Raw genomic sequence first — 24925 nt, 5'->3', positions numbered from 1 at the left:
ATTGCAGTAGAAGTAGTAGCCTAGATAATAGATAATTAAAGTATTATTATGAGTATTAAAGTATTAAGGTCGGGACAGGTAGATGTTGGCCTGGGTGGCTCCCTGCTTCTTTGTAAATCCACCATGTGGCCATTGACGGAACTGCAACATTGCCATAATGATTCATTGGACGCGTGAGGGCGCTAGCAGAGCACCAGGTGGCCTGGTCAGAAAAGCTTGAGAAAAGAAAAGGCCGAATACAGTAGGGGAACAATTCAAGTGGCTATCACTAGCTAGCTAGCTAAATAAAGCACCAGTGAGTCTAATGTCGCCGTCCTTATCAAGTGATGGCAGAGGAACAGTGTTCTCTAATCGAAGCTGGTGAGTGCCGTCTTCTCCTTCACTGAAGTATCAGCGTAAACACTGTTTGGGGCTTGTATCAGTTAGCTAGCCAGTAAGCTAGTTGGCTAAGCTAGCTGAATGATAACGTTAGCCAGCTAGCTAGTGGCTAAGCTAATGTAGCTAATGCGCCTCTCTGTTTTCAGAATTGTATTACCTCATTGCCAGATTTCTGCAGTCGGGACCGTGTAAAAAAGCGGCACAGGTAACACCGAATGACAGGCTACATCAAGAATAATTGCTAAAAATGTCTATAGCTATGTGTTCTTACGACTAGCGACTGTGTCTCTCCGCACAGATCCTGGTGGAAGAACTGGAAGAGTACGAGGTGAGCTGCGCTCGCTCTCGTGTTATAAAGCAAATTCTCACCTCGCGTTTCCGCGATATTGGTCACTTTCTACTTCGATATTTGGTTGCAATTTTGTGTTATTGATCCGCGGAGAGAATAAATAGATAGATAATTCTATCTACCTCGCGACTGAGTTTTGAAGCGCTTTTTCAACCGCGTGTCTCCCTTTTAGTTGATCCCTAAACGATGGAGTTGGGACGGAAAGCAATACAAACGAAACTTCAAAGACTGGGTGAGTATTATTATGATAACGCAAAGCCGGCTGTATAATACTGTAACTTTTGTTTGATAGTATTTTGACTCGCTTAACTGCTGTTTTATTTTATCAACTCGATGCAGTTGATTTATTTGTAAACCACACAATTCGTGTGGTGAAATAGCCAAATAACTTGCATCTGATAACATTAAATAACATACTAATGTTGAAAAATAAATGCCGTTTTGTGTGTGGTAAGGAGGAGGGGTTAGGCGAGGGCAAACAGAAAGGCTGTACAAAGCCTTGGGACATGTCAATCAACTTAGCGGGCCAATGAAATCCCAGTTACTATTTGATCGAGCTGGGGAGAACTTGCACATCGTGAATCTGATTGGACGCCGCTTTGTGTGTTTGTATGTCACTCTTTACATTGCATTGTATAGACTGTTATGTTATGCTGTAAACAAACATTGGCAGTTTATATATTAATTCACTATATATTTGATGAAAAAGCCTTAATGCCAGTTCATGCTTGGTTGTAGATTTGTTTTCAATTTATTTGACTGTCCTCTACATTGTATACACAGGTGATGCTGAACCAGCATATCCCGGCAGACTACTTGCTGCGTGTGTGCCGGCAAATAGGTCCCCTCATAGATAAGGAGGCCCCGCCCAGTGTCCCTGGGGTCCAGACCCTCCTGGGGCTGGGAAGGCAGTCTTTGCTTCGCACAGCTAGAAGTGAGCCCTTCTCCCCTCTCTTCTCTTCAGTCTCTGTAATTTAACGAACCTCCACGCTCAAGCTGGAACAAGACCAAGACAAGACCCTTAATGTCATATTAGTCATGCATATTGTGATTACATATTGTGATGGAGCTGTCTTTGGGCCATACTGCGTGTAATGCTATAATGCTACGTTGTGTTGGTTAGGTTGCAGCCACACAGCATGGAGCGGATCTGCTGTGGCCGCGCTCCACCGGGGTCGGCCACCAGAACCAGCGGTCAGCGCCGCGACGCCCCCCAGTATTGGTAGGTTCTGTCTCTGTTTTATCGACACTGTCGAGCAACAACAACAACAACAGGCCCTGCTGACCCATGTTTCCTATCGGTCCAGTACCCATCATGGGCGCCCGCCAGTCCACGGGCACCGCCCGCTTCGGTCACGCCCTGCCGTCCTCCACCTACCTGCATATGAAGATGCACCGCCGCATCCTGGGCCACCTGTCCTCCGTCTACTGCGTGGCCTTTGACCGCACGGGCCGGCGGATATTCACGGTAAGGTCTGCTCTCTCTCTCTCTCTCTCTCTCTCTCTCTCTCTCTTGATCAATATAGTGCGCCGACTGTGGCTCAGGAGGTAGAGCGGCTCGTCCAGTGACCACAGGGTCGGCGGTACGAATCCCTGTCCACATGTCAAAGTGTCCTCTTGGGCAAGATACTGAACCCCAAATTGCTCGCAGTGAGCAGACTAGCACCTTGCTTGGCAGCTGCCGCCATTGATCTGTGAATTGGTATGTGAATGAGAGGCCATTGTAAAGCGCAGACAAAAACACTATACAAGTGCAGTCCATTTACCATATTGCAGGAAGTAGTATGCTTTTGAGTAGAGGCTGCTGATGCCTTGTTTAACATGTGTAATGTCACATTTTAGCCATTTGGCAGATGCTTTCATCTAACGCAACTTACAATGAGTTGTCTAGTAAGTGAACCGAACTGTAAATCCCAGTCATCGTCAGCAAAGCCTTCAATAGGAACAAGTGCCACCAGCAGTCACAGTGTATTTGTATCTAGCACTTCTCATGTGTCTTGTATTTGCACAGTCACTTCTTCTCCTTGCACCCTGTCTAATATCGTCTCCATCAGTGTTATGCAACAATTGACCAACACAAATTCCTGGTATGTGTAAAAACTTCCATAGCTAATAAAACTGATTCTGAGAGAAAGGAAGAGGGCTTTTTTTTCTTCTTTCTTTTTTTTTTTTTACTGTATTGTGTGTGTCTAATGGCTCCCTCCCTGCTCCCAGGGTTCTGACGACTGCCTGGTGAAGATCTGGGCGACGGATGACGGCCGGCTACTGTCCACCCTGCGTGGCCACGCTGCCGAGATCTCGGACATGGCGGTCAACTATGAGAACACGCTAATTGCCTCTGCCAGCTGCGACAAGGTCATCAGAGTGTGGTGCCTACGCACCTGTGCCCCCATCACCGTTCTCCAGGGCCATGCAGCCTCCATCACCTCCATACAGGTGGGAACACTCCCTAAATAGACGTTGAGGATCTCTTCTTCAGTATTATGCTGTGTTCACACCGGGCGCAAATTCTTCGAGTTTTTTTCAAATTTACATAGAAAGTCAATACAATTTGGCGAACTGGGCGGCGGGCAGCGCGAACCCGGCGGCGCGGCAACATTCGCATAAGTTCCTTTTTTTTTTTACTTTCCGTGGCGGATTCGTGCCGCAACCCATTGGATCCCGCGGTGAGATTGGGGCGAACTGGGCGGCACAAATTTTCTCGCCGCGCCTGGTGTGAGCTGAACACAGCTTTAGGTTGCCAGTGTTTTTTTCTGGGTGCGTTGGAGGCGGCTTGTGTGACACACGCTGCGTGTCCTCATATGTCCTCTCTCCTCAGTTCTGTCCAGCAGCTAAAGGGACCATGCGCTACCTGGCCTCCACCGGAGCAGACGGCATGGTGTGCTTCTGGCAGTGGCACTCCATCTCCATGAAGTTCATGTAGGTGTTACGGACCACAGTCACAGGGTTGATCTTAAGGAAGTCAAACCTGGACTGAGGCTCTGAGGAAGTGAACTCATTGCCTTCGTTTTCAGTTTTGTTTGTGATATTACTTTCAGTCTCAGCCCAGAGCTGTTAATGCTGTAGTCGGTCTTGTTCTGTTTCGTGGAGCTCCGCCCCATAGGGCTAGCTTCCATTGGCTTGTGAAACCTAGCCGATAGGAGCTAGCCCTGTGGGGCGGAGCTCCATTCATAGAACTAGGGTTACAATGCGTGACCATCGTTTTTCGTGACCCAGGTAGCCTAACATGTCTGTCCCTGTCTCTCTTCCCCCTCAGCGATCGGCCGGTCAAGTTCATCGAGCGCTCGCGGCCTGGAGTCCAGATCTCGTCGTCCTCCTTCAGCAGTGGTAGGGGGCTCATGTATTGTAATCTAATGTATGGTGTTTAGGAGCATTTCATTGTACTTGTTTATTAGTTAATTTTATTATTACTTTTGTTTATTCTGAGCACTGAGGTTGAGTTGGTAGCCCAGGATGTGACGGTGCTCCCTCTCGTTGGTTGGGTTGGTTGGGATCAGTTTAACTGACACAACTTCAGATAAGTCTTGTACATATGACAAATGCTCTCGAATTGAGCTTCAGATAAGGCTGGTGAGGGTAGAATCGGGATATGAACCTGCTATACCACTAGATACGATCCATCACTTACCTGTCCACACCTCTCTGCTTCAGGTGGGATGTTCCTGGCCACGGGCAGCACAGACCATGTGATCAGGGTGTACTACCTCGGCTCGGAAACCCCCATGAAGCTCTCTGAGCTGGACGCTCACATGGTAAGCATGGAGAGCAGGCAGGGATAGGTCACCGGAGCTTGGATCTCAAACTGCACAGCTCTCACAGGGGTTTCACGCCGCAGTGACGTTTAAATCTTAACCTCTCCTCTTTTTCCAGGACAAAGTTGTCGTCGTCCAGTTTAGCAACAACAGCGACAGGTGAGCGTGCTGATTGGCTGTGAGTAATTGTTGTGCCGCGCTGCTGTGCAGTCTTGTTAAAGCACTCCGTCTGTCCCCAGCCTGAGGTTTGTGAGTGGCAGTCGTGACGGCACCGCCCGGGTCTGGCGTTACCAGCAGCAGGAGTGGAAGAGCATCACTTTGGACATAGCCACCAGACTGCCTGGGTAAGGGAGGAATTATCAGCATAGGGAGGCGGAGAGATGAGATGTCTTCCGTAGTCCACAGCCATGTTATCTGGTGTGTGGGTGTGTGTGTGTTGTGTGTGTGATGCATCAGTGTTTTTTAAAGTGTCTGTGTTTTTTTATTTTTAACTGAGTGTGTTCTCTGGTAGGAGTGCTGCTGTAAATGGAGATGATAAGACCAAGCTGGTGGTTACCATGGTAGCGTGGGACCGTGGCGACCGCACGGTGATCACGGCCGTCTCCAACTACCTGCTCAAAGTGTGGAGCTCCACCAGCGGCCAGCTGCTACACGTCCTCTCTGTGAGCACGGCGCCCTCTCTCCTGGACCATAACATCATGGCTGTTTCCATGTGCAAAAAATGCTGTGAATGTAGCTTCTCTTCAGTTGGACCTGAGTGTGTTATCTCTCTCTCTCTCTCTGTTTGTGTCTCTCTCTCTCTCTCTCTCTCTCTCTCTCTCTCTCTCTCTCTGTTTGTGTCTCTCTCTCTCTCTCTCTCTCTCTCTCTGTCTCTATCTATATCTCACTCTCCGTCTGTCTCTCTGTCTCACTGTCTCTTTCTCTGTCTCTCTTTGTCTCACTCTGTCTCTCTCTCTCTCTCCCCCCCCCCTCTCTCTCCACCAGGGTCATGATGATGAGGTGTTCGTCCTGGAGGCTCACCCCTTTGACACCCGCATCATGCTGTCTGCCGGCCATGATGGCAACATCTACATCTGGGACCTGTCGAAGGGCACCAAGTTGCGGAACTTCTTCAACATGGTGCGCAGCCTACAGGGGTGGCCACTAAAGACTAATACGAATAACACTAGTTCCACTGTTATTCATTCATTCATTCATTCATTCATTTTATTATTTAAAAAGGGACAGTGTACAGTTCAAACATATATATATATATATATATATATATAGCAACATACAGTATAATTCATTGTACCAGATTCTAGCTTGAAGCTAATTTACATCTGCAGTCCCCTTGGCTGGTCAATATACACAAGTAGTACAGACCAAGACCACATAAAAACACATGGAGCTGTGTTTCCCACTCAGACCGAGTGATTTATCCGCTCCTTGTCCCTGCAGATTGAGGGCCAGGGTCACGGCGCCGTGTTCGACTGCAAGTTCTCTGCCGACGGGCAGCACTTCTCCTGCACCGACTCCCACGGCCACCTGCTCATCTTCGGCTTCGGCTGCAGCCGCCCCTACGAAAAGGCAAGTCCCGTGGGGCCGGGAAACATAAAAAGAAGGAAGCGCTCACAGAAACCACAATAAATTCCCGCTCTTAACTGCCGACCTCTCGCCAGACCGCAAGGTTTATACACTCACAACTCTTCTCTCTCTCTCTCTTTCTCTCTCTCTCTTCTCTCTCTCTCTCTCTTTTCTCCAGATCCCCGACCAGATGTTCTTCCACACCGACTTCCGGCCGCTGATCCGGGACGCCAACAACTACGTGCTGGACGAGCAGACGCAGCAGGCCCCCCACCTGATGCCCCCGCCCTTCCTGGTGGACGTGGATGGGAACCCCCACCCCACCAGCTACCAGCGCCTGGTGCCGGGCAGGGAGAGCTGCAAGGAGGAGCAGCTGGTGCCCCAGCTGGGCTACGTGGCTAACGGTAACGCCAAATGCCCCTCGGCAAACAGGACGTCCCATCATTGGCCTGTACCCTGAAGGCTCTGTCAACATTATTTTTTTTGCTGTTGTTGCTGTTGTGAGATGAAAATACAGGTGTTGATGATGATGATGAAAAGACAGGATCTACTGCTCTTGTTGCTCAGGTGATGGTGAAGTGGTGGAGCAGGTGATTGGCCAGCAGACGGGAGAGGGGGATCAGGGAGAAAGCCAATTGGACAACCTGATCAGACAGTTGCAGAACGAGCAGGATGAAGGGCAGGACACAGAGGAACAGCCTGAAAACGGAGGTACGTTTTAATAGCCCGTGATATATTCTTCAGGTGATGGTAGGCTGACTTTGTAATGCACAGAAGTAACCTGACGTGCACCAGATGGTTTTTTTCACACAGAGTGAAACAACATGAGCTCACAAGATCAGGACAGTCTCATGAGGCTAGCGCAGAAGTAAAAACAAACAAACTAATACTTAAACTAAAAAACTAAGCATTTTCAAAAAATTCAAACTAAACTAGCAAACCTGCTTTAAAAACTAACCAAAACTAGACTGAAATTCAGAACAAAAAGTTAAAACGATATAAAAAATTATGAAAAAAGTGAAACTATTCTAACCTCGGTGTCCAGTGTGTGTGACTCACCGATGTGCGTCCCGTGCAGCTGGCGAGGGAGGGGGCGCGATGGGCTCGCCCTCCAGCGTGGGCCTGCGGAGGAGCGGGCAGGTGGAGGGGGTGCGGCAGATGCACCACAACGCCCCCCGCAGTCAGATGGCCACGGAGCGCGACTTGCTGGCCTGGAGCAGGAGGGTGGTGGTCAACGAGGTGCAGCAGGGGGTCTACAGGTGAAACCAGCAACACAGACTGACCACACACACAACACCGGAATTGGGCAGGTTTTGACTGCCCAGCAGTGTGTTAAGACTAGTATGTGATTCGATTCTAAGTTTTGTGTGTGTGTGTGTGTGTAGGGTGATGGAGGAGACCAGACGGGCCAAAGGCGAGGTGGAGTGTTCCCTGTACAACACTGAGAGAAGGAAGAAGCCTGTACCCAGCGCCTCCACGGTCAGTGTCTCCTCTGCTACCCTAGTCCAGGGACTAGTCCTAGCCCAGGGCCCAGTCAGGGCTGTCCCCACAGAGCTGGACAGATCAGCCCTCGCTTAATTTGAAACTGTTGATTGATTGACTGGTTGATTGATTGATTGATTGGTTGATTGCCTCCCTCTCTCATGCCAGAGTGAGCAGCAGGGCCCGTCATCCACGCGGATCCTGCGGCCCACCCAGAGGAAGAGGCCGCAGCGGCACACCTACCAGACGCGCTCGGCCCGAGTGCGCCGCCCTGTAGACCGGGGGAGGAGGGGTGGCAGCCGGCAGAGCGACAGCCAGATGGAGTCCGACAGCGACGGAGAGGTGGGTGCAGCTGGTGTCTGTGGAGGTGTTGATTCAGCCGAGGACTAGGGCTGTCGCAGCAGTGCTCTGGGTCTAACTGTGTGCGTGTGCGCGTGTGTGCGTGTGTGTGTGTGTCTCCTCACAGGCGGAGGAGCAGTTGGATGCCAGTGGTGCCTCCTCCGACGGTGAAGCACAGTGGCAGAGTGACAGTAGCTCCAGGTGAACATTCCTAACGTCTTAAAGGTGCAGTAGGCGGGGTGTGATTTCCTTTTAGATTTAGGAAAATTTGTGAAAGATTTTGCAAAAATGCAACCAAAATCCCCCGCCCCCCCCCCCCCCTTGCTCGCTTCAGGCCTCCCTCCAAAAGACACTCCTCCAAACTGGAGGAAAACAGGTAGGTTGACAGGAAGTAGGCCATCCAATCATCTTCACATTGGCAACTCAAAATGATTGGACCCACTTATTAAATTCCTCGTCTTCCACAGGTTCGTTCGTTCGTTCAAAAAGTGTGACATATAACAAAAAGTACTTCTAAGCCAAACTGCCTTCTGCACCTTTAACCAAGGAGGTTAATACAGTACACCATCCTCACCATCATTCCTACAGTATCATAAGTGCTGTGATTTTGAAAAGCCCCCACTTTCCCTTCAGTGATTCATCCAGCGACTACTCTGATTGGACGGCTGATGCGGGGATCAACCTCCAACCCCCGAAGCGTCCAACCAGAAGGACGGTTCGGCCCCCTGGATTCAGCAGCTCAGGGGAGGAGGAGGAGGAGGGGGGCGGGGGCCAGGGAGAGGAGGCCAAGAGGAGGCAGGCGGAGAAGAGGAAGAAGCCTAAGCAGACAAAACAGAAGGTGAGCCCCCACACACACACACACACACACACACACACACACCCTCTGTGGTGTTTACAGACACTGTGCTACACACCGTGGTTGTACTCCCGGTTTTTAGAGCCATCGGGCTGCATAGATCCTTAGTGTTGAATGTTGGAGGCTGTGAACCCGGGGTGTCTTGTGTGCCCAGAAGCCCAGCTCGTCTCTGTCTCTGGCTGGGTGTGCCGCTGAGGAGTGGATGCCTCCCTCATGGATCATGGAGACCGTACCCCGCGGCTCTCCGTTCGTGCCCCAGATGGGCGACGAGGTAAGCAGATCTCTCAGGTGGCCCTCTAGCCTCTGTAGGTGGCCTTCGCTAAGCTAGCCTCTGTAGGCGGCCTTCGCTAAGCTAGCCTCTGTAGGTGGCCTTCGCTAAGCTAGCCTCTGTAGGTGGCCTTCGCTAAGCTAGCGTCTGTAGGCGGCCTTCGTCAAGCTGGCCTCTAGATCTCAAACACCCTGAGTATGTGTGCTGAACCAGCCTCCCCCCCCCCCCCAGCTCATCTACTTCAGGCAGGGCCACCAGGCCTACGTCAGGGCTGTCCGCAGGGCCAAGGCCTACAGCATAAATCCCCAGAAACAGCCCTGGAACAAACTCAACCTCAGGGTAAGATGGAGCACCCTTCACTGTCACTGCCTCCTTGAGCTCTGTCCCTTTTAAAATGCCGAATGTTTCACCCCTTGGTGTCTGCTCCTTGGTGTGTGTGTGTGTGTGTGTGTGCGTACGTGTGTGTGTTCTCACTACACAGGACCAGGAGTTTGTGAAGGTGGTTGGCATCAAGTATGAGGTAGGACCCCCCACCCTCTGCTGCCTGAAGCTGGCTTTCCTGGACCCCATCTCAGGCAAAATGACCAATGAGTCCTTCTCCCTCAAGTGAGTATTGCTGCGTTTTATCATCATTATACACCATTCTCCCATTCCAGTATTTTTCATATTGCCTTGTTTGTGTGTCAACTGGATTGGTTGGATGGTTTCCTTTTGCTCACTCAGGTACCATGACATGCCGGACGTCATTGATTTCCTGGTGCTACAGCAGTTTTATAATGATGCTATACAACACAACTGGCAGGCAGGTTAGTCGTGCTCTCTGGAAAACACCAGCCACCACCGTAGCCGTACACTAAGGGCGTATTCACATATGTAACCATTGATGAGCACCAAAAGCGAAAGTGATACATTGTTTCATTTCTCAGCTACTGTGGTTCACTTTCACAAAGCACTTTCTTTACTCTGGTCCAAATGCAGCACCACAAGTCACATGAAAAGGCTCAGTGCTGTCATTGGTCAATATCTGTCTCCCGGGAAGAACAAATTTATAATGGTTTATAATGTAGTTGCGTTGGTCCGAGGTCGCGCGCTTTCAGCACCATAACTGGTGCGCACAAGAATTCGGTTGAAGCCGCTCCGAGACGACCCCTTCTGGAGGGTCTCAGTGCGCCTGTTTTGGTGCGCACCTGAGTGCGATTGCTGTGTTCACACAGACCTAAACGAAGCGCTCTCGGGCCCAAAGCTCGTTTGGAGCACACTAACTAGTGTCTGTGTGAATACACCCTGTGTGAATACAGCGGGCGGCTCTGTCCGCCTTCCTCCAGATCCCTTACGCTCAGCCTCAATCTCAGTCTAGACTCCTACGTGCGTTTGCGTCACGTGGGCTCAGACACACAGACGTGTCGTCCTCCGGTAGGATTAGTGTGCAGGGAGCTTGGGTGACTCATACCCTGAGGCGTGGAGCTGGGTTCTGAGGTGAAAGCGTATCATCTCTGTTTAGGGATGCGCTTCCGGAGCATCATCGATGAAGCCTGGTGGTTCGGCTCGGTGGAGGACCAGCAGCCCCTGCAGCAGGAGCACCCAGACAGCCTGTTCCAGTGCTACACCGTGCGGTGAGTCATCCACGCCGTATAGGATGACAGGAAAAACCTCTACGGTTCCCAGCCTACAAGGGGAGAGGGTCTTGATGTACTGGATGCAGACCTGGGCCCAAATACTGTTGAGAATTACTTGTGGGTTAACGTAAATGAATGTGGGTTGGGTTTGCATGTTTGGGATCGGCCTGTTGGTTCCATTGGGCCTCATTAACGAACGAAGTTATGAATTTCTTAGGAAGTATTTCTTCTTAGACTCGCACTTACATTTCGAAGAAGATTTCTGGCTTTCATCAATGTTCTCAGTTCTCACATGTGGGAACTAAGAACAGAATCTATGAACACGGAAGAGCAGTCTTAAGTAGGTTACAGACTATTCGTGCGAAAGACATGTTCATTTAAAACTCATTTGTGATTGTGTTTTCTTCAAATCTGCAGTTTATAACATTATAGAACTGCAATACTATAATATTTGTATTGTTTATAATATCTTATAATAATAATAATAATGGTTTTCATTATTTTACAAAGCAAGTGTGCTGTCTTTCCAATAATATACCCGATGTGCTGGGTCCAACTGTGCACACTTCTCCGGATACAGGGTTCACTGAACAAGTAGGCTTATATTATCCCATGCATTTTACTGACGCTGCTAAATATTACAGATGGAGTCCGGTCTTTAGATTTTCGTTTAGGCATGCCGTGTTGAGAGCTGTGTATTTTATAGCCTACATTTTTGCAGCCTGTAGGCTATTGTATATTGTATTCTATCATTTTGACATTGTAGTCCTGCAGTCCTCTGGCTTGCCAATGCACCTGATACATCCCCACCTAAGTCACAATACTATCGAAAAGTTGGCGAGTCAAGGGCGCGGATGACCATTCTTCATTCAGAGGAGTGACATCTGCTCACGATCCTGTGGTTGCATGTCCTTATAGGGGGCTAGCGGGAACTTTACCAATGCTAATTCGGGTGTATGGCCATGCACATTCAGTTTGCGAAAACGTGGGATTCACCATTATGAGATGGCAGGTGAGAACTCATCCAGCGGGTTACGAACACGTCAGGAATCAGACGGGAGCTTTCTTTAAAAATGTTCCTAGGAAGAAATGTAAGAACAGAACTTAGGAAGATATTGGTGAATGAGGCCCATTGTGCCAGACAAGCAATCACAGACAGAAGTATATTAAAGTATTTCAAATAGTATTTGGACCCATGTCATGTCCTCCCCAGGTGGGACAACGGAGAGAGGGAGAGGATGAGTCCGTGGGACATGGAGCCAATCCCCGATGAAGGTGAGCTTCCACACCTGGACATCCATCTGTGGTCCGATCCTCTGAAACGCACCCTGTGTAAATCTATAGATGACATTTTCACTGGCGATTTTTGTGTGCGTGTGTGTGCGTGTATTTGTGTGTGTGCCTGTGCACGTGTCCAGCTGCGTTCCCAGAGGAGGAGGGTGACGGCGTGGCAGTGACCGAAGAGGAAACGAAGGCTCTGCTCTACGCGCCCCAAGAGGGAGAGTGGGGGGCGCACACCCGCGACGAGGACTGTGAGAGAATCATCTACTCCATCGATGAGCTGCTCACACTGGGTAAGATACCACAGGCAAATGGTACGGTGTGTGTGTGTGTGTGTGGGGGGGGGGTTATGTTGGGTAAGTTCATGCCAGCTATGAATAAGTTAAAAAATACCAATTTCATTAGACTTTCCACACCAGGTATTTCAGAAAGGGAAGAGGGTTGAAGCTGATTAGTGATGAGGTTGATTAGGGATGAGGTTGATTGTGTGCGTGTGTGTGTGCGTGCGCAGATGTGGCCAAGGCGTTTGTGTCTCCGGTGGACCTGCGGGACTACCCCCTCTATTGCACCGCGGTGGCCTACCCAACCGACTTCAGCACCATCCGCAAACGGCTGGAGAACCGCTTCTACAGGTCAGCCACATCCCCCACACACACACACACACCACAGACCCCAGCACCGTTCGCAGAGGGACAGAGAACCACTTCCACAGGCCTATTGTCACATCATTCTGGCAAGTAGTAGTACATTGGCTTCTCCTACGTTAAATGCAATTATTGTTGGTCGCTTTTGATAAAAGCATCAACTAAATGACTAATGTAATCACAGCCTTGTCCTTGCCGCAACACTCAAAACACTCCTCAGCTCTTATGCTCCTCCTCCTCCTCTCCTCATGTTTCTCCTCCTCTTATGTTCCTCCTCTCCTGTAGGCGGATCTCAGCCCTGATGTGGGAGGTGCGCTACATCGAGCACAACGCCCGCACTTTCAATGAGCCACAGAGCCCCATTGTGGTTGCAGCCAAGGTGGTGACTGACGTTCTACTCCGCTTCATCGGGTGAGCCCTCCGTCCTCGTTGGCGTCCGTCCTCGTTAGCTTCTGTCCTGGTTAGCTTCCCTCCTCGTTAGCTTCCATCCTTGTTAGCTTCCCTCCTCATCAGCTTCCCTCCTCATTAGTGTGGTGATTCTGAAGACCTCCCTGCTGGTGTGCTCAGCTGATCTCTTCCTCTCTGTTGAACAGGGACCAGAGCTGCATAGACATCTTGGACCTGTACCACAGGGTGAAGAATGAGATGAGCAGTGGAGGAGAAGATGAGGTGAGAGAGAATCCTTTGTTCCGCCCAAAGCTTGGCTGAAGACCATTTTGTATTTGCATGGTTTCTACATACACACCAGTGTGTCATGGCAGTAACTTCAGTATGTTGATTTGCAGACGGCTGAGGTGGAGGTGGACTCAGACACCCCAGGCACCTCCACAGGCCAGCGGGTAAGGGTGGGGAAGGGGTTCATCTCACATTCACACTCTGAACACATTAGTTCATAAAAAGAGAATTTCTTCGGGAGACTTAAGCCATCGGAAGCCCGCTTAACATTCTTGGAGCATTTCTCTGCTCTGTTGTTCAGTCTTGACCTGGGCCCTAACCCTCCTGTGTCTTTGCCAGCGTGCCAACACGTCTCCTAAGAAGCGCGGCGTGGTGCTGGACGTGCGGGCGTGGCGTGGGCAGTGTCGGGAGCTGGTGCGACGCATGCTGGACTGTCCTGACTCTGAGCCCTTCAGACAGCCTGTAGACCTCTTCGTCTATCCCGTAAGGCCCTCTTAGGATAACCACCAGCAGCCCTAGTGCTGTAGCTTCTCCTCCTCTGTCGGCAGACGAGCATCTTCATGTGAAGTGCTGTAGGATGTCCAGATCGGATAGACTGTGTGGGGAGAGGCTCGTCTCCTCCTGTCCTCTCAGGGTGAGCTGTAAACATGCCCCTCTCTCCCAGGACTACCGAGACATCATCGACACTCCCATGGACCTGGGGAGCGTGTCTGAGACACTGGCCGCGGGGAACTACGAGAACCCCATGGAGTTCGCCAAGGACGTCCGCCTCATCTTCAGTAACTCTAAGGCATACACGCCCAACAAGAAGTCTCAGGTGAGCACGGGTCCCCGAGGAGACACGTGATTGGCCAGGCATTAACACATGGCTTATCAGCCTCACTAACCAGTGCTGTTGGTTGTCCTCGTGGGAGCATGATCCCGTCTTCAAATGTTTCACAGCTACGAACCAATTCGTCTGTAAATGGTATTCGGAGGACACTTGCAGCTGAATGAGCAGATGCTGCTATAATGGAATTCATGTGGGGTTTCTGATTTCAGATCTACACCATGACTCTGAGCCTGTCCGCCTACTTTGAGAGACAAATTATCTCCATCATCTCCGACTATAAGTCAGCTGTTCAGAACCAGCGGCGGAGGCAGAGCTATCGGATCCGACTGAACAGCGCCGGCAGCTCCCCATCGACCAGCAGACCCTCCAGGTACAGGACGCCTCCCTAGTGGAACCCAGCTGAATCGGGTTAAATGCCCTCCTCAGTTTAAATACCCCCCACCCCTGAGTGATTAATCGATTTCAAATCAATTTGAAACAATGCGATTAGCAAATCGGAAAGGCTGCGAAATTAAGTGGTAAAAGCGTAATCTCCGACCTACATGCGTTCGAGCTACAAAGCCAGAGATGGACGCCAAGGCCTCGTTCAGTCAGTGCTCGGTTGAAGGTTGCAAAACTTAAGGCACAGCGCACTGCTATGAAAAGAGCATTATGCATGATGCAGTGATGTCTAAAACTACAATGCAGTCTCTTCTAGCTGACTAGCTTGCTTGACATAGATACAAGCTGAATGTTACATTATAGAGAATAATGGGTCAATTCAGAATGTGAAATATTGACTCTAACCATAGCAGATGAGGGTATAAATATAGCTAGAACCTGTTTGAAGCAGCTTGATCTCGGGTTGAATAATGTCCCACATCCTTTTGTGGTTGTGTGCTTTTCTCCTTGGAATGACACTTTTCTTCTTGGCACTCTGCAAGCGTTTTCATACAGCCCAAAGATCTCCAAAGCTGCCGCTGCTAATTACTTATTGGCAAAATCTCTGAAGCTGTAGTTTGGACCTTTTTTTTATTTTATTTTAATGAGCGCAGTGTGAATGAAACTTATATCCAATAGCTTTCTGCCAATGAATTTCAAAATAATGGTCACACAAAACAAAATCGCAATATGTCAGAAAAATCTCAATTATATATTTTCCACAAATTGTTCATCCCTACCACCCACCCGCACCGTCACGTTGTTAGCTTTTCAGTGGCGTAGCTGGCTTAAAGTAGTGTTTATGGGAGATGGTCACGTGTTTTGTAAGTCAGAGGTCCCAAGTGAGGGTGGAAGCTGTACTGTCAACAGCTTATTGCTACTAGGCCTACTCTGTATCTGCTTTTCCAACCATGCTGTAATTTCCACCGCTGAAAAGCCAAATTTCCCCCTAGGAGGATCATTTAAGTATCTATCGATCTATTGTGACCCCTGTTAAATACAACCTTCTGTCTTAACCACAGGATGCTACTTGTCTACATGTACCACCTAACCCACTATCAGTCGCCCAAATGCTGTGGTATTTCTATCATTTAAACCCAGTCTCTCGCTTCCATGTCCAGTCCTAAAGGGAAGCACAAGAAAAGGAAGAAGACAAAACCAAAAAAATCCCAGACCTCAGCCAAGAGCCCGTCACGCAGACCATCTCAAGGTAAGTCGTGTGTGCGCGCGTGCGTGCGATGCAGGGGTATGTGGGAGTTAGTTGTGAAGGGTGTAGGGATGCACAAATATTAAAATTTTGGCCGATACCAATAACAGATATTAACATTGCTGTCATGGCCGATAACCGATATTTACCGTCGCCATGTTCTGTATAAAAATACGTTTCTATGACAATCAAATGTTATACATACTGAAAAACACATGGAGAAACTGTCTATTTCCAAAACATTCTGAAAAGATGATTAAAAAAAATCATAGATTTACCACATTGTGTCCTCTGAACTACACACACAACAGCAGTTAGACAGAAATAATTATCTGCTGTTCACATCGGCCCTGTTTTGCACATCGGACCTGTACCGATATATTTTTTTTTTAAAGACTAACGGGCCGATATCGATGTGATTGCCGATATATGGTGCACCCCTAGAAGGGCGCTAAGGCAGGGTTGCTCAATGCTGCTGTTGCCGCCGTTGTCTGCAGCAGCGTGGAAGTCGAGCAGCGCGTTGCTGGACGAGGACAGCCAGCCCTCCTCCAGCTCAGGGACAGGCAGCGCCCAGGGGCCCAACAGGCTCACCCGCAGCGGAACCACCCCCACCAAGAACCCAGGTACCGCCCGCTGGGGACCGGCCGCCAGGCACACCATGGTCAAAGCAACTTAAGCTGTGTTCGGAATCGCTCCCTCGTTCCCTCACTCCCTATTCCCTATATAGGGTTCACCATGTAGTGAACTAACTAGGGAACGGAGAAAATGTAGGGTACATGCACTGTTCCCTGGAAATCAAGATGAATTGTGGGTAATAAATAGTGGACTATATAGGGGACAAAAATTCCGTGGAGAGTTCGGACACTACAAACAAAATGGCTGACGCCCCATATAGTGCACTATATAGTGAATAGGGAGCATTCCGAACACAGCTCTAGACTTATTCAGGAGTTTCTGTTGCGGTTTTTACTTGTTTTATTGGTTTGTTATGTCTGTTTGATGAGATGGACATATATGGTTTAGTTCTTCCTGATGATGCACAAACATTACAACGTGTGTGTGTGCGTGCGTGTGTGTGTGCGTGCGTGCGCGTGCTTGTGTGTGTGCGTGTGTGTGCGTGCGTGTGTGTGTGTGTCCGTCTGCCTCTGTCTACAGACCTCTTGCAGAACGGCCCCCTGACCAATGGGGCCGGACAGCGCCACAGGCGAGTGCTGCTTCAAGGCGAGGAGGAGGGGGCGGCTTCCCGAAAGTCCAACGGCTCCTGTTCCTCATCATCGTCCTCCTCATCCTCTTCGTCGTCGTCGTCCGACAGCGAGGCCACGGCGAGCTCCGACTCTGAGGGGGAGAAGTTTGTGGACGGGGGAGATCATGTCTACAGCAAAGCCTCCTGTCTACGCTCAAGACACAAGGGCAAGATGGCCGCCCTGGGGAAGAGGAGGTGGAAAGGAGGAGAGGCTGTCCCCGAGCGAGCGAAACGAGCACGGATACAGCCGGAGGAAGACGAGGAAGAGGAGGAGGAGGAGGAGGAAGAGGAGGGGCAGGAAGAAGAGGAGGAGGAGGAGGAAGAGGAGCAGCAGCAGCAACAACAACAGCAGCCGCCACAGAAAGAGGAAGCTGATGATGAAGAGGAGGATGAAGAAGAGGAGGAGGAGGAGGAGGAGGAAGAGGAGCAGCAGCAACAACAACAGCAGCCGCCACAGAAAGAGGAAGCTGATGATGAAGAGGAGGATGAAGAAGAGGAGGAGGAGGAGGAGGAAGAGGAGCAGCAGCAGCAACAACAACAGCAGCCGCCACAGAAAGAGGAAGCTGATGATGAAGAGGAGGATGAAGAAGAGCAAGAGCCTGAGGAGGAAGAGGAGCCAGAAGAGGAGGAGGAGGAGGACACAGACAGGGAGGAGGAGGAGGAGGAGGGCGGCGGCGGCGCGGCCGAGCGGCCCCAGAGGAGCAGCGTCCGTCGGAAGCCGCTGCGGGTGAACACGCGCAACCAGGGCCGCAGGACAGTGCTGTACAACGACGAGTCTGAGGACGAGGGCCAGGCCAAGGCGCCGGACGACCCCCTCAACCTGAGCCGCTCGCGCTCAGGGAGGGTCCGCCGCATGACGGAGAAGGCCCGCGTCAGCCAGCTCATGGGCTGGAACCACTGACCCCTCCCAGGGGCTGCTACTAAGACTGGAGACTGGACACGCAGACAGAGTCAATTAATACTGCAGGGATTTTCATTTTATTTGTATGATTGTTCTCGTATGACTTTTCCTTTGTGTTGAAGACTGTTTACGCCTCTCAACTGGCAGTGGTGCTCTAGATATCGAACAGACAGGGAATCTCCCTCCCTGGTCCCCCCTCCCCCCCACACACACACACACACACAGCCGCCCGGACACATTTAATCACGGACACAAACCCAGCTCGCTCACTACCGCCTTACTGCTCTTCCAGAGCCTTAAAAGATGTGACACCTCATGTCTTCTGCCTCTCATCTTCTGCAAACTCCCCTCACATCCTCGTTCCTTCAGCTGTCTCATCCTTCCATCTTCTCCTTCACCCCCCCACCCCCACCCCATCCCCTCTGGTTCGGAGGTGCCATAAACTGGTGCTCCTTTTCTATCTCTAGATGCTAGGTACCGTTCTCAGTTTTTAGTCGTGAGAGACGGCTCGTACTTCCCAATTTGATTTGTCGGGTTGTTGTTCAGTCACTAAGTATTTCCTGTCCCCGTAGTATTCAGTATCTGCTCCCCACGTCCTCCACCTGAAGACGGTTGTCTGTCTCGTGTTCCCCCTCAACCCAATCACACATTTTGTAGCTGAGCCGGTGGCTCACTGTCATCGCATTAATTTATTTTAGTGCAAAGGCATTGATGCTTGGCCATAGAGGACTGCGGTGTTTAGCCGTGACATTTTAGAGTGGGAACTTATTGAACGCAGGAGAAGTGATTGAAGTGAAGTGACTTCCTAATTCCCTGATCGTCCGTTGATAAAGCGGTGCATGTCTGCCGTCGTGCCATTCATTAAGAAGCAAGCCGCCTGAGCTCCCTGGCCAGTGAATGTTTAATCCCTACTTCCTCTTCCTGATGTAGACGTATATTTGCACAGACACCAGATTCATAGTGAGGTGTGGCATTCCATCTCATCCTGTTGCGTTTAGTTTGGCTTGACTGATGTTCAAAGAGTTGGTGACGTGTAAAAACACGGATAGTTGAATTGGTAAAATCAAGTCCTCTTTGTGTCGCAATAGGCAGTTGATCAAATCTCAAGATTCATACATTCATAATTTCCCTGGCACAGAGCAAGGTGCATTGTGGGGATTTGGGGGATAGACTTCTCCATAGTTACCGTTCACTTCCACCATTTTCTGAAATGGACATTTTTTTACTACAGAAATATTTATTTTTTCACTGTATTATACATGTTGCAATTATTTCTTAACCAATAATAATGATGAGATATTTGCACATTGTCTATTGTGTGAGGCAGCTGAGATTGCTTTTGTTAGGCGAAGTAGCTTTTGTCGTCTGATTTACTCTAATCACAATATTGGACAACAGACAAGCCACAAGGAGCAAAGGATGTTTTTCATGCAGTTTTAATCAGATGATTATTTGTTTTTTTGTTTTGCTTTTTCATTTCTGTATACAAAAGTCTGAAATTGTGCCAATATAATATACCTTGGCTTACAACTGAGGGGTGAACCACAAAGCTCTGTGGTGAATTCAATAAGCTAACTTTGAAAAGCAACCAAATGTTTATGAACACCTAAACGTTTAATGTGTCTAGTTTCTTGGTTAGCTCAATCACTCATGTATTTTGGTAAGTTAGCGGGCTAATTCATCCACCATGCTGTGTGTGGCCAACCCTCTGCCTTGGACGGGTCTGGGCGTTTTCCTTTTCATTGTGAGCTTTATGGAGGGGGTCCCGTTTGCGGAGTTCAATGAAATGTAGGCAACACAGCAGTATTGCCAAGCGAGAGCATAGCAGCAAGTTATCATCTCCTCTCACTTCTCATCACCAGGTGCTCTGTGTGTGTGCGTGTGCGCGTGTGTGTGTTAGCGTGTGTGCGGGTGTGTTTGCGTTCCTTCCTTCCTTCCAGGGCCCCAGCTCTCCCTGGCCCTCCAGGCTGTACCCCTACTCTGTACCTCACGTCTCTGGCGCCCATGCTACTGACAGTCATGCTGCCCAACCAGGGAAGGAGATTGCACTCTGGGAAATCAATTCATTAGCAAGACTTTGTTTAGCCAATTGAGAGGCAGCATTAATTCATGCTACAGTAGCTGTTTCCGCTAAAAGGTGGTGGAATTGGGCACATTTCCTCGGGCCAATACCTATGGTTTATATTTCGGGAACTTGTTCTATTCATTTGATAGATGGTCGATGGGGGATTTTGCCTCTAGCAGCAGATTAGTATGAGGTAAGTCCAGCTAATGACATTCTAGGTGTAATGCTTATTGTGACTTCTTTTATACACAATGTTTTGATTGTGTGTGTTTTTTTAAATAAAAAAAGGAGTAAAGTAGATTTTCTCCTCAGGTGATGACCCATGTTTGTTTGTTCTCTCTCTCTTTCTCTTCTCTCTCTTCTCTTCTCTCTCTAAATAAGTGTTCTACCTAAAGCATTTCCCAGCTAAATCTCAACTGTTTTCCTGGTTCCCGTTGCTTTCTCGGCCCGCCTGCTGTCAAAGTGTCATGGAATGATTTGCAGATACTGTCTGTCAAAACACTCTTCTCTCTTAAATCCCACAATAGCCACTCTTCTTTTGGCCGCCTGAAGCCCATCCCTGGCTTGGTGAGTCATCTCTGACTGCCCCTCAATGAGCCATGATGAGTCATAAAGATGCACCATGGCCCATAGCACTGCAGTGATGCAAGTCCCATTCCGCCTGACCACAACACCAGCCCCTCTGCTTTACCTGGGGCCTGGGACATCACAGGCACAGACTTGACACACACGTTCACACAGGCACAGACTGTGTGTCAAGTATTTACAAGTGTACCATGCCATGTAATGGGGGTAGGGGGGGGTCCTTGCTATCAGCAAAATTGTAAACATTTCAACTCGGGGAATACAGTTCTGTTTATTCTGTTCAAGACATTCGGGTGTGGTATTTAGGAGGGGAGGGGAAATGGGTTTTCTGGTTTGTTACCAGTTACAGGGCGGTGGTGGCTAAGCTCTGGATCTGGATATGGATAACCAATTTAGCTAATGCACTGAAAACTGGAGATGTGAGTCAGACACCCAGCAAGCCACAATGCTCATCTCTGATGCGTGGCACAGCAGCACGCCAAGAGACTGCAGAGCTTTGGAGGGTTTATGGTAACAAAAGAATTTAGACATTTGGGATGTGACTGCTTGCTTTAATACCTCAAATGTTAGTAACGTTCAGCATGCATCATCTTTTTTACTCACTAGGGCATTGAACAAGGGTTTTATGGCCCGAGACAATGCCAGACTCTAGGGAATGGTGTTCAAACGCACAAGGTTTATTATCAAAATGACAATACAAACTGAGCCACAGATGTGTAATGAAAGTGAATCTGTCTTTACTGTTATAGAGCTTCGTGACATTGTAGCCCCAGATGACACAAATAATTCTAGCTGAAAACTGCTAGTCTTTCTGACTCAGAACTATGACATTCTAAGAGAACATGATCCTACTGCACAGTTACATTAGACGTGCATCACTATTAAAACAGATCACATACAGGATACGTCAGAAACAAATTCACTCAAGTTTTACATACATTCACATTGTGCTTCAGAATAAAAAGTGACTAGGATCAGCCTACTGTACTGTCATGCCTGTGCTAAAAATACAATGTCAGTCTTTTACAAAGCATATACTGTGTTTTTATACGGAACAGACACACGAGACAGGTGCCTGGGGCAGAGAAGAGCAAGATGTTTGTATTCTGTCTTGGAGTTGAAGCCTATTCTGTCTACTTGGATCAGCATAGTTTTCTCAATTATTCTGATTCCATCAGATATATTTTGTCATTTACTAGACAGTGAAACATTTACCATTAATGCAAATGGACATTTTTCAACATCTAGATACATTTACTCCACATTTCTCAAGATTTAAGCACAGCAGATGAATCCATATCAATATTTGTACAACATAAGAAACACCAACATGACCACTGTGAAATTGTACTTCATTAAGAATGATTTATTATTTATCTATGGAGGGTCTCACCACCTGTATACAAGAGTGGAGGTTCTACTCTCCTCCACTTTAGCATGATAGCATACTTTAGCATGACTAAATAAATATAGCATACTTTCCCACCTCCACTTCAGTGAACACAGTAGGCTCTCCTTGCTCATTTTCTTTTTCAGCCCTCTGAAGTGAAATCAACATTTTATTGACATGTTTGTCTCATACTTGCTGGAATACTATCTATGTTGGTAATGATTTTGTTATTGTCTGTCTCATGATTTTCATCGATATCATTCTCTCCCTGAAAACACAGCGATGCCCTGCTGTCAGCGCAGCTGAACCAGCCACACCGTGTCCTTCTCCCTCTCTGACATTTTCTCTCACAGCTTGACCAGAGTGAGTAATCAGCTATTCTCTTCCGCTCAAAACAGTTCTCCTATAATAGGTGACGCGTTGGCCTTTTATCAAAAGATAAAGCCACAGCCTTCCCCTGTGTCTCTAGCTCGTCATTAGCAGGGTCTCGTCAAAGCACTGAACAAACTGTGCTCATGCTTGACGGTTTTCGGTTAAATTCCAATTTGTACCTCTGTTAACAGAGTTGAGCCATACTTAATGCAGCCTAGCATGCTCTCTTCCCCCCCCCATCAACGTGCTTGGGCTACACAAGGCCAGTCTGCATGTGGACGTGTAGAGGGTAGGGGTGGTAGAGCAGAGGGGGCTGAGCCTGGGGGATGTAGTAGCTGCTGAAGATGGGGTCTGCCATGTATGGAGCCGGCTGGTAGAAGCAGGTGACGTTGGCGGTGTTCGGGATGGCGTTCTGCTCGCCCAGCACCCTCAAAGCCAGGACCGTGATCATGTTGAGCGTCTGCCGCCTCTCGTGTCCCATCAGGCACACCGTACTCTCGTCTATCACCCGCCGCAGGGTCATCAGGTAGTCGTACTTGCTCGTCTCCTCGTCTCCCACAAAGTGGCAGCGCAGGTAGGCCTCGATCTTGCGTTGCTGCTCGCTGACGTCGGGGAAGTCGATGAAGAAACGGGAGCACATGTAGCGCTCTAAAGACTTGATCTCGGTCTCGCTGGCCGGCCTGAAGCTCCTCACCAGCAGGTCGCTGTACTTCAGCAGCCCCCCGCCTCTGATCTCCTCGGGGTTGTGGGTGGCGATCAGACGGAAGCGCAGGTGGTCCATGGCCTGCTCAAAGTCCCCGTACATGCACTCCGCCACCACGGTGATGGCCGGCTTCTCCCGTGCCGATGAGTGTGCCTCTGACCCCGAGCTGTCTTCCTCTGGCTTTGGAGGCACCAGGCCCGGGCCAGCAGGTTTAGACTGGACGACTTCGTCCAGTGCAGTTGGAAGAGGCTCCGGTGAGTCTGGAGGTTTTTTCGTGTGTTTCACCCTGACTGTTTGCTCCATGGTGTTGGGAGGAACATGCTCCTCTCGGGCTGAGACAGCAGAGTGTGATGGAGGACTTGGGGGAGTCTTTATTCCCTCCAGGGCATTGGGTCTGGAGCTTGACTGACTGGAGTAATGGTTCGGATCGTTATCCGATAAAGGGGGTTTTGATTTAATTGTCTTCGATATTTCGATAGGCTCAAACAGCTGCGTTGTAAGATCTGACAAATCTTTTAACAAAGACCATTTTTCAGGAAGCGATGACGTGCTGCTCATCTTTCTTGACATTTTCCTGGGTGGTTTTGGTGAGGGACAATAATCTGGGACAATTTCCTGTGATGAATTACAGGTTTTCTTTGCCGGGGGAGGAAATGAGTGCTCAAAAGTGGAGATTTGTGAGACAGAGGGGCAGATATCAGACATGGATTGAAGCATCTCATTACTTTGGGCTTTCTCTTGCGGCGCTACCTTGCCTGGGAGCAGTGTGTCTTGTGACTCTTTTGAGATCGGTAAATCCTCTGCGTCAGTTTGAGAGTTTAAAGATATGTTTGTCACTAGAGGTTCCATGACTTCTGTCAGCAAGGTTGCGGTTGCTCTAACTGACCTATTATCTGTCTTCTTATTAAACTGTATCTCCTCCTCCATTGATCCTCCTCCACACAGCTCGAACACGGCGTCTTCCTCCGAGTGAACCTCCTCCACTTCCTCCTCGTCCTCCAGGGAGCCCAGATCCAGGCCTACGGTCTCCATTTCCAACACACCCCGGCCCTCTTGTTTCACACGCACATCCATTGGATGTGACGGCTCCACTTCTTGAACAATTGCCTCCTCGATCTGGCGTGGGCTTTCTGTGTTGTCTTTGTCTTTCTCCTCTTTCAGACTACAAGAGGTGGAAGGTTGCTGGGTTTCTGTCTCTATTTTTTCCTCCCCTCTGTCTTGATCTGAAGCGTGATCCATGTGAAACTCCAGCCCCTCAAACTGGCCCCCCGTCTGCCTCCTCTCGGCCTCCCAGTATGACTCCAGCATGCGGTCCAGTATTATCTGGAAGGAATCCACGCTGAATTCAAACTGTCGTCGCAGCGAGCTCACAAACCTGAGCCCGACGGTTTTACCTTGGTTGTTGGACAGCGAGATGAGGCTCCATCTGTCGTGGTCGTTGAAGACTTTCACCATCTTTTGCACGTAGGCCTCCTTCATGGTGAGACAGGTGATCTTGCGTCTGTTGACCCCTCGGGGGAGGAGGTCTCGCAGGCTGCCCAGCACCACCTCCTTGATGACCTGGAAGTCCTCCTGCCTCGGCAGCTCCACTCCGAAGATGATGTCCAGGTCCCTGTGGCCGATGCCGTTGTCCCTCACCATCACGTGGCTGGCGGTGGAGCCGTTCAGGCGGATGTCCCTGACCCGGATCTCCCTCTCCACCAGCCGGTCCTTCACCACGTGGATGATGTCCTTGGGCCTCACCTCCAACGTGGGGAAGTTCCCTCTCCCATGGATCGGGATCACCTCGGTCAGGACCTGGTCCAGAGTCTGGACCTGCTCCAGCGTCAGGTTGTGGAATCTTCTGTCTGTCTGCAGTTCCATCATGCTCACCTGTAAAAAGGACACAATATTGTTCACATTTTTAAAGAAGCTGGATTATTATGATAGGTTATCACTTTGCATTTCAATGATTTGTATTTGAGAAGATTCAAGATTTGTTTATTCGTCACAGGTCCAAGC

At 49.4% G+C, this 24925-nt stretch overlaps 2 protein-coding genes across 2 annotated transcripts; one reads left to right on the top strand and one right to left on the bottom strand.

Annotated features, from left to right (window-relative positions):
- The first annotated feature begins 247 nt into the window (after positions 1 to 247).
- brwd3 (bromodomain and WD repeat domain containing 3) lies at positions 248 to 20087 on the top strand. Its single transcript, XM_084449667.1, has 41 exons — positions 248 to 360; positions 525 to 583; positions 677 to 706; positions 900 to 959; positions 1511 to 1661; positions 1851 to 1949; positions 2035 to 2195; positions 2942 to 3163; positions 3546 to 3646; positions 3984 to 4054; positions 4379 to 4479; positions 4598 to 4638; positions 4719 to 4823; positions 4991 to 5141; positions 5464 to 5598; positions 5920 to 6048; positions 6224 to 6449; positions 6613 to 6756; positions 7124 to 7304; positions 7431 to 7524; positions 7696 to 7869; positions 7994 to 8067; positions 8500 to 8704; positions 8877 to 8993; positions 9222 to 9329; positions 9472 to 9596; positions 9714 to 9796; positions 10492 to 10603; positions 11820 to 11881; positions 12025 to 12180; positions 12399 to 12519; positions 12817 to 12942; positions 13125 to 13200; positions 13317 to 13370; positions 13546 to 13689; positions 13871 to 14023; positions 14248 to 14408; positions 15580 to 15668; positions 16166 to 16288; positions 16821 to 17242; positions 17450 to 20087. The coding sequence occupies exons 1-41, from the start codon at positions 327 to 329 to the stop codon at positions 17807 to 17809; spliced, it is 5340 nt and encodes a 1779-aa protein (XP_084305793.1). The 5' UTR covers positions 248 to 326; the 3' UTR covers positions 17810 to 20087.
- A 2387-nt stretch (positions 20088 to 22474) lies between these two features.
- Positions 22475 to 24787, bottom strand: LOC311318909 (terminal nucleotidyltransferase 5C-like; the record flags this gene model as incomplete). The annotated part of the gene is made up of 2 exons (XM_084450343.1): positions 22475 to 23090; positions 24225 to 24787. 2 exons carry the CDS (start codon positions 24785 to 24787, stop codon positions 22475 to 22477), a joined length of 1179 nt encoding a protein of 392 aa, XP_084306469.1.
- Positions 24788 to 24925: the final 138 nt, after the last annotated feature.

This window comes from Borostomias antarcticus (assembly GCF_949987555.1).
Source record: "Borostomias antarcticus genome assembly, chromosome: 15".
Taxonomy (NCBI): Eukaryota; Metazoa; Chordata; class Actinopteri; order Stomiiformes; family Stomiidae; genus Borostomias; species Borostomias antarcticus.
Note: the sequence above shows the minus strand (reverse complement) of the source record. Positions and strands in the feature narration are given on the sequence as shown.

Coding starts and splice junctions, on each gene's coding strand:
- brwd3 (XM_084449667.1), top strand. CDS start 327: ATGGCAGAGGAACAGTGTTCTCTAATCGAAGCTG. Junction 4,055..4,378: donor GTCGTCCTCCTTCAGCAGTG/GTAGGGGGCTCA, acceptor TCTCTGCTTCAG/GTGGGATGTTCCTGGCCACG. Junction 4,639..4,718: donor TTTAGCAACAACAGCGACAG/GTGAGCGTGCTG, acceptor GTCTGTCCCCAG/CCTGAGGTTTGTGAGTGGCA.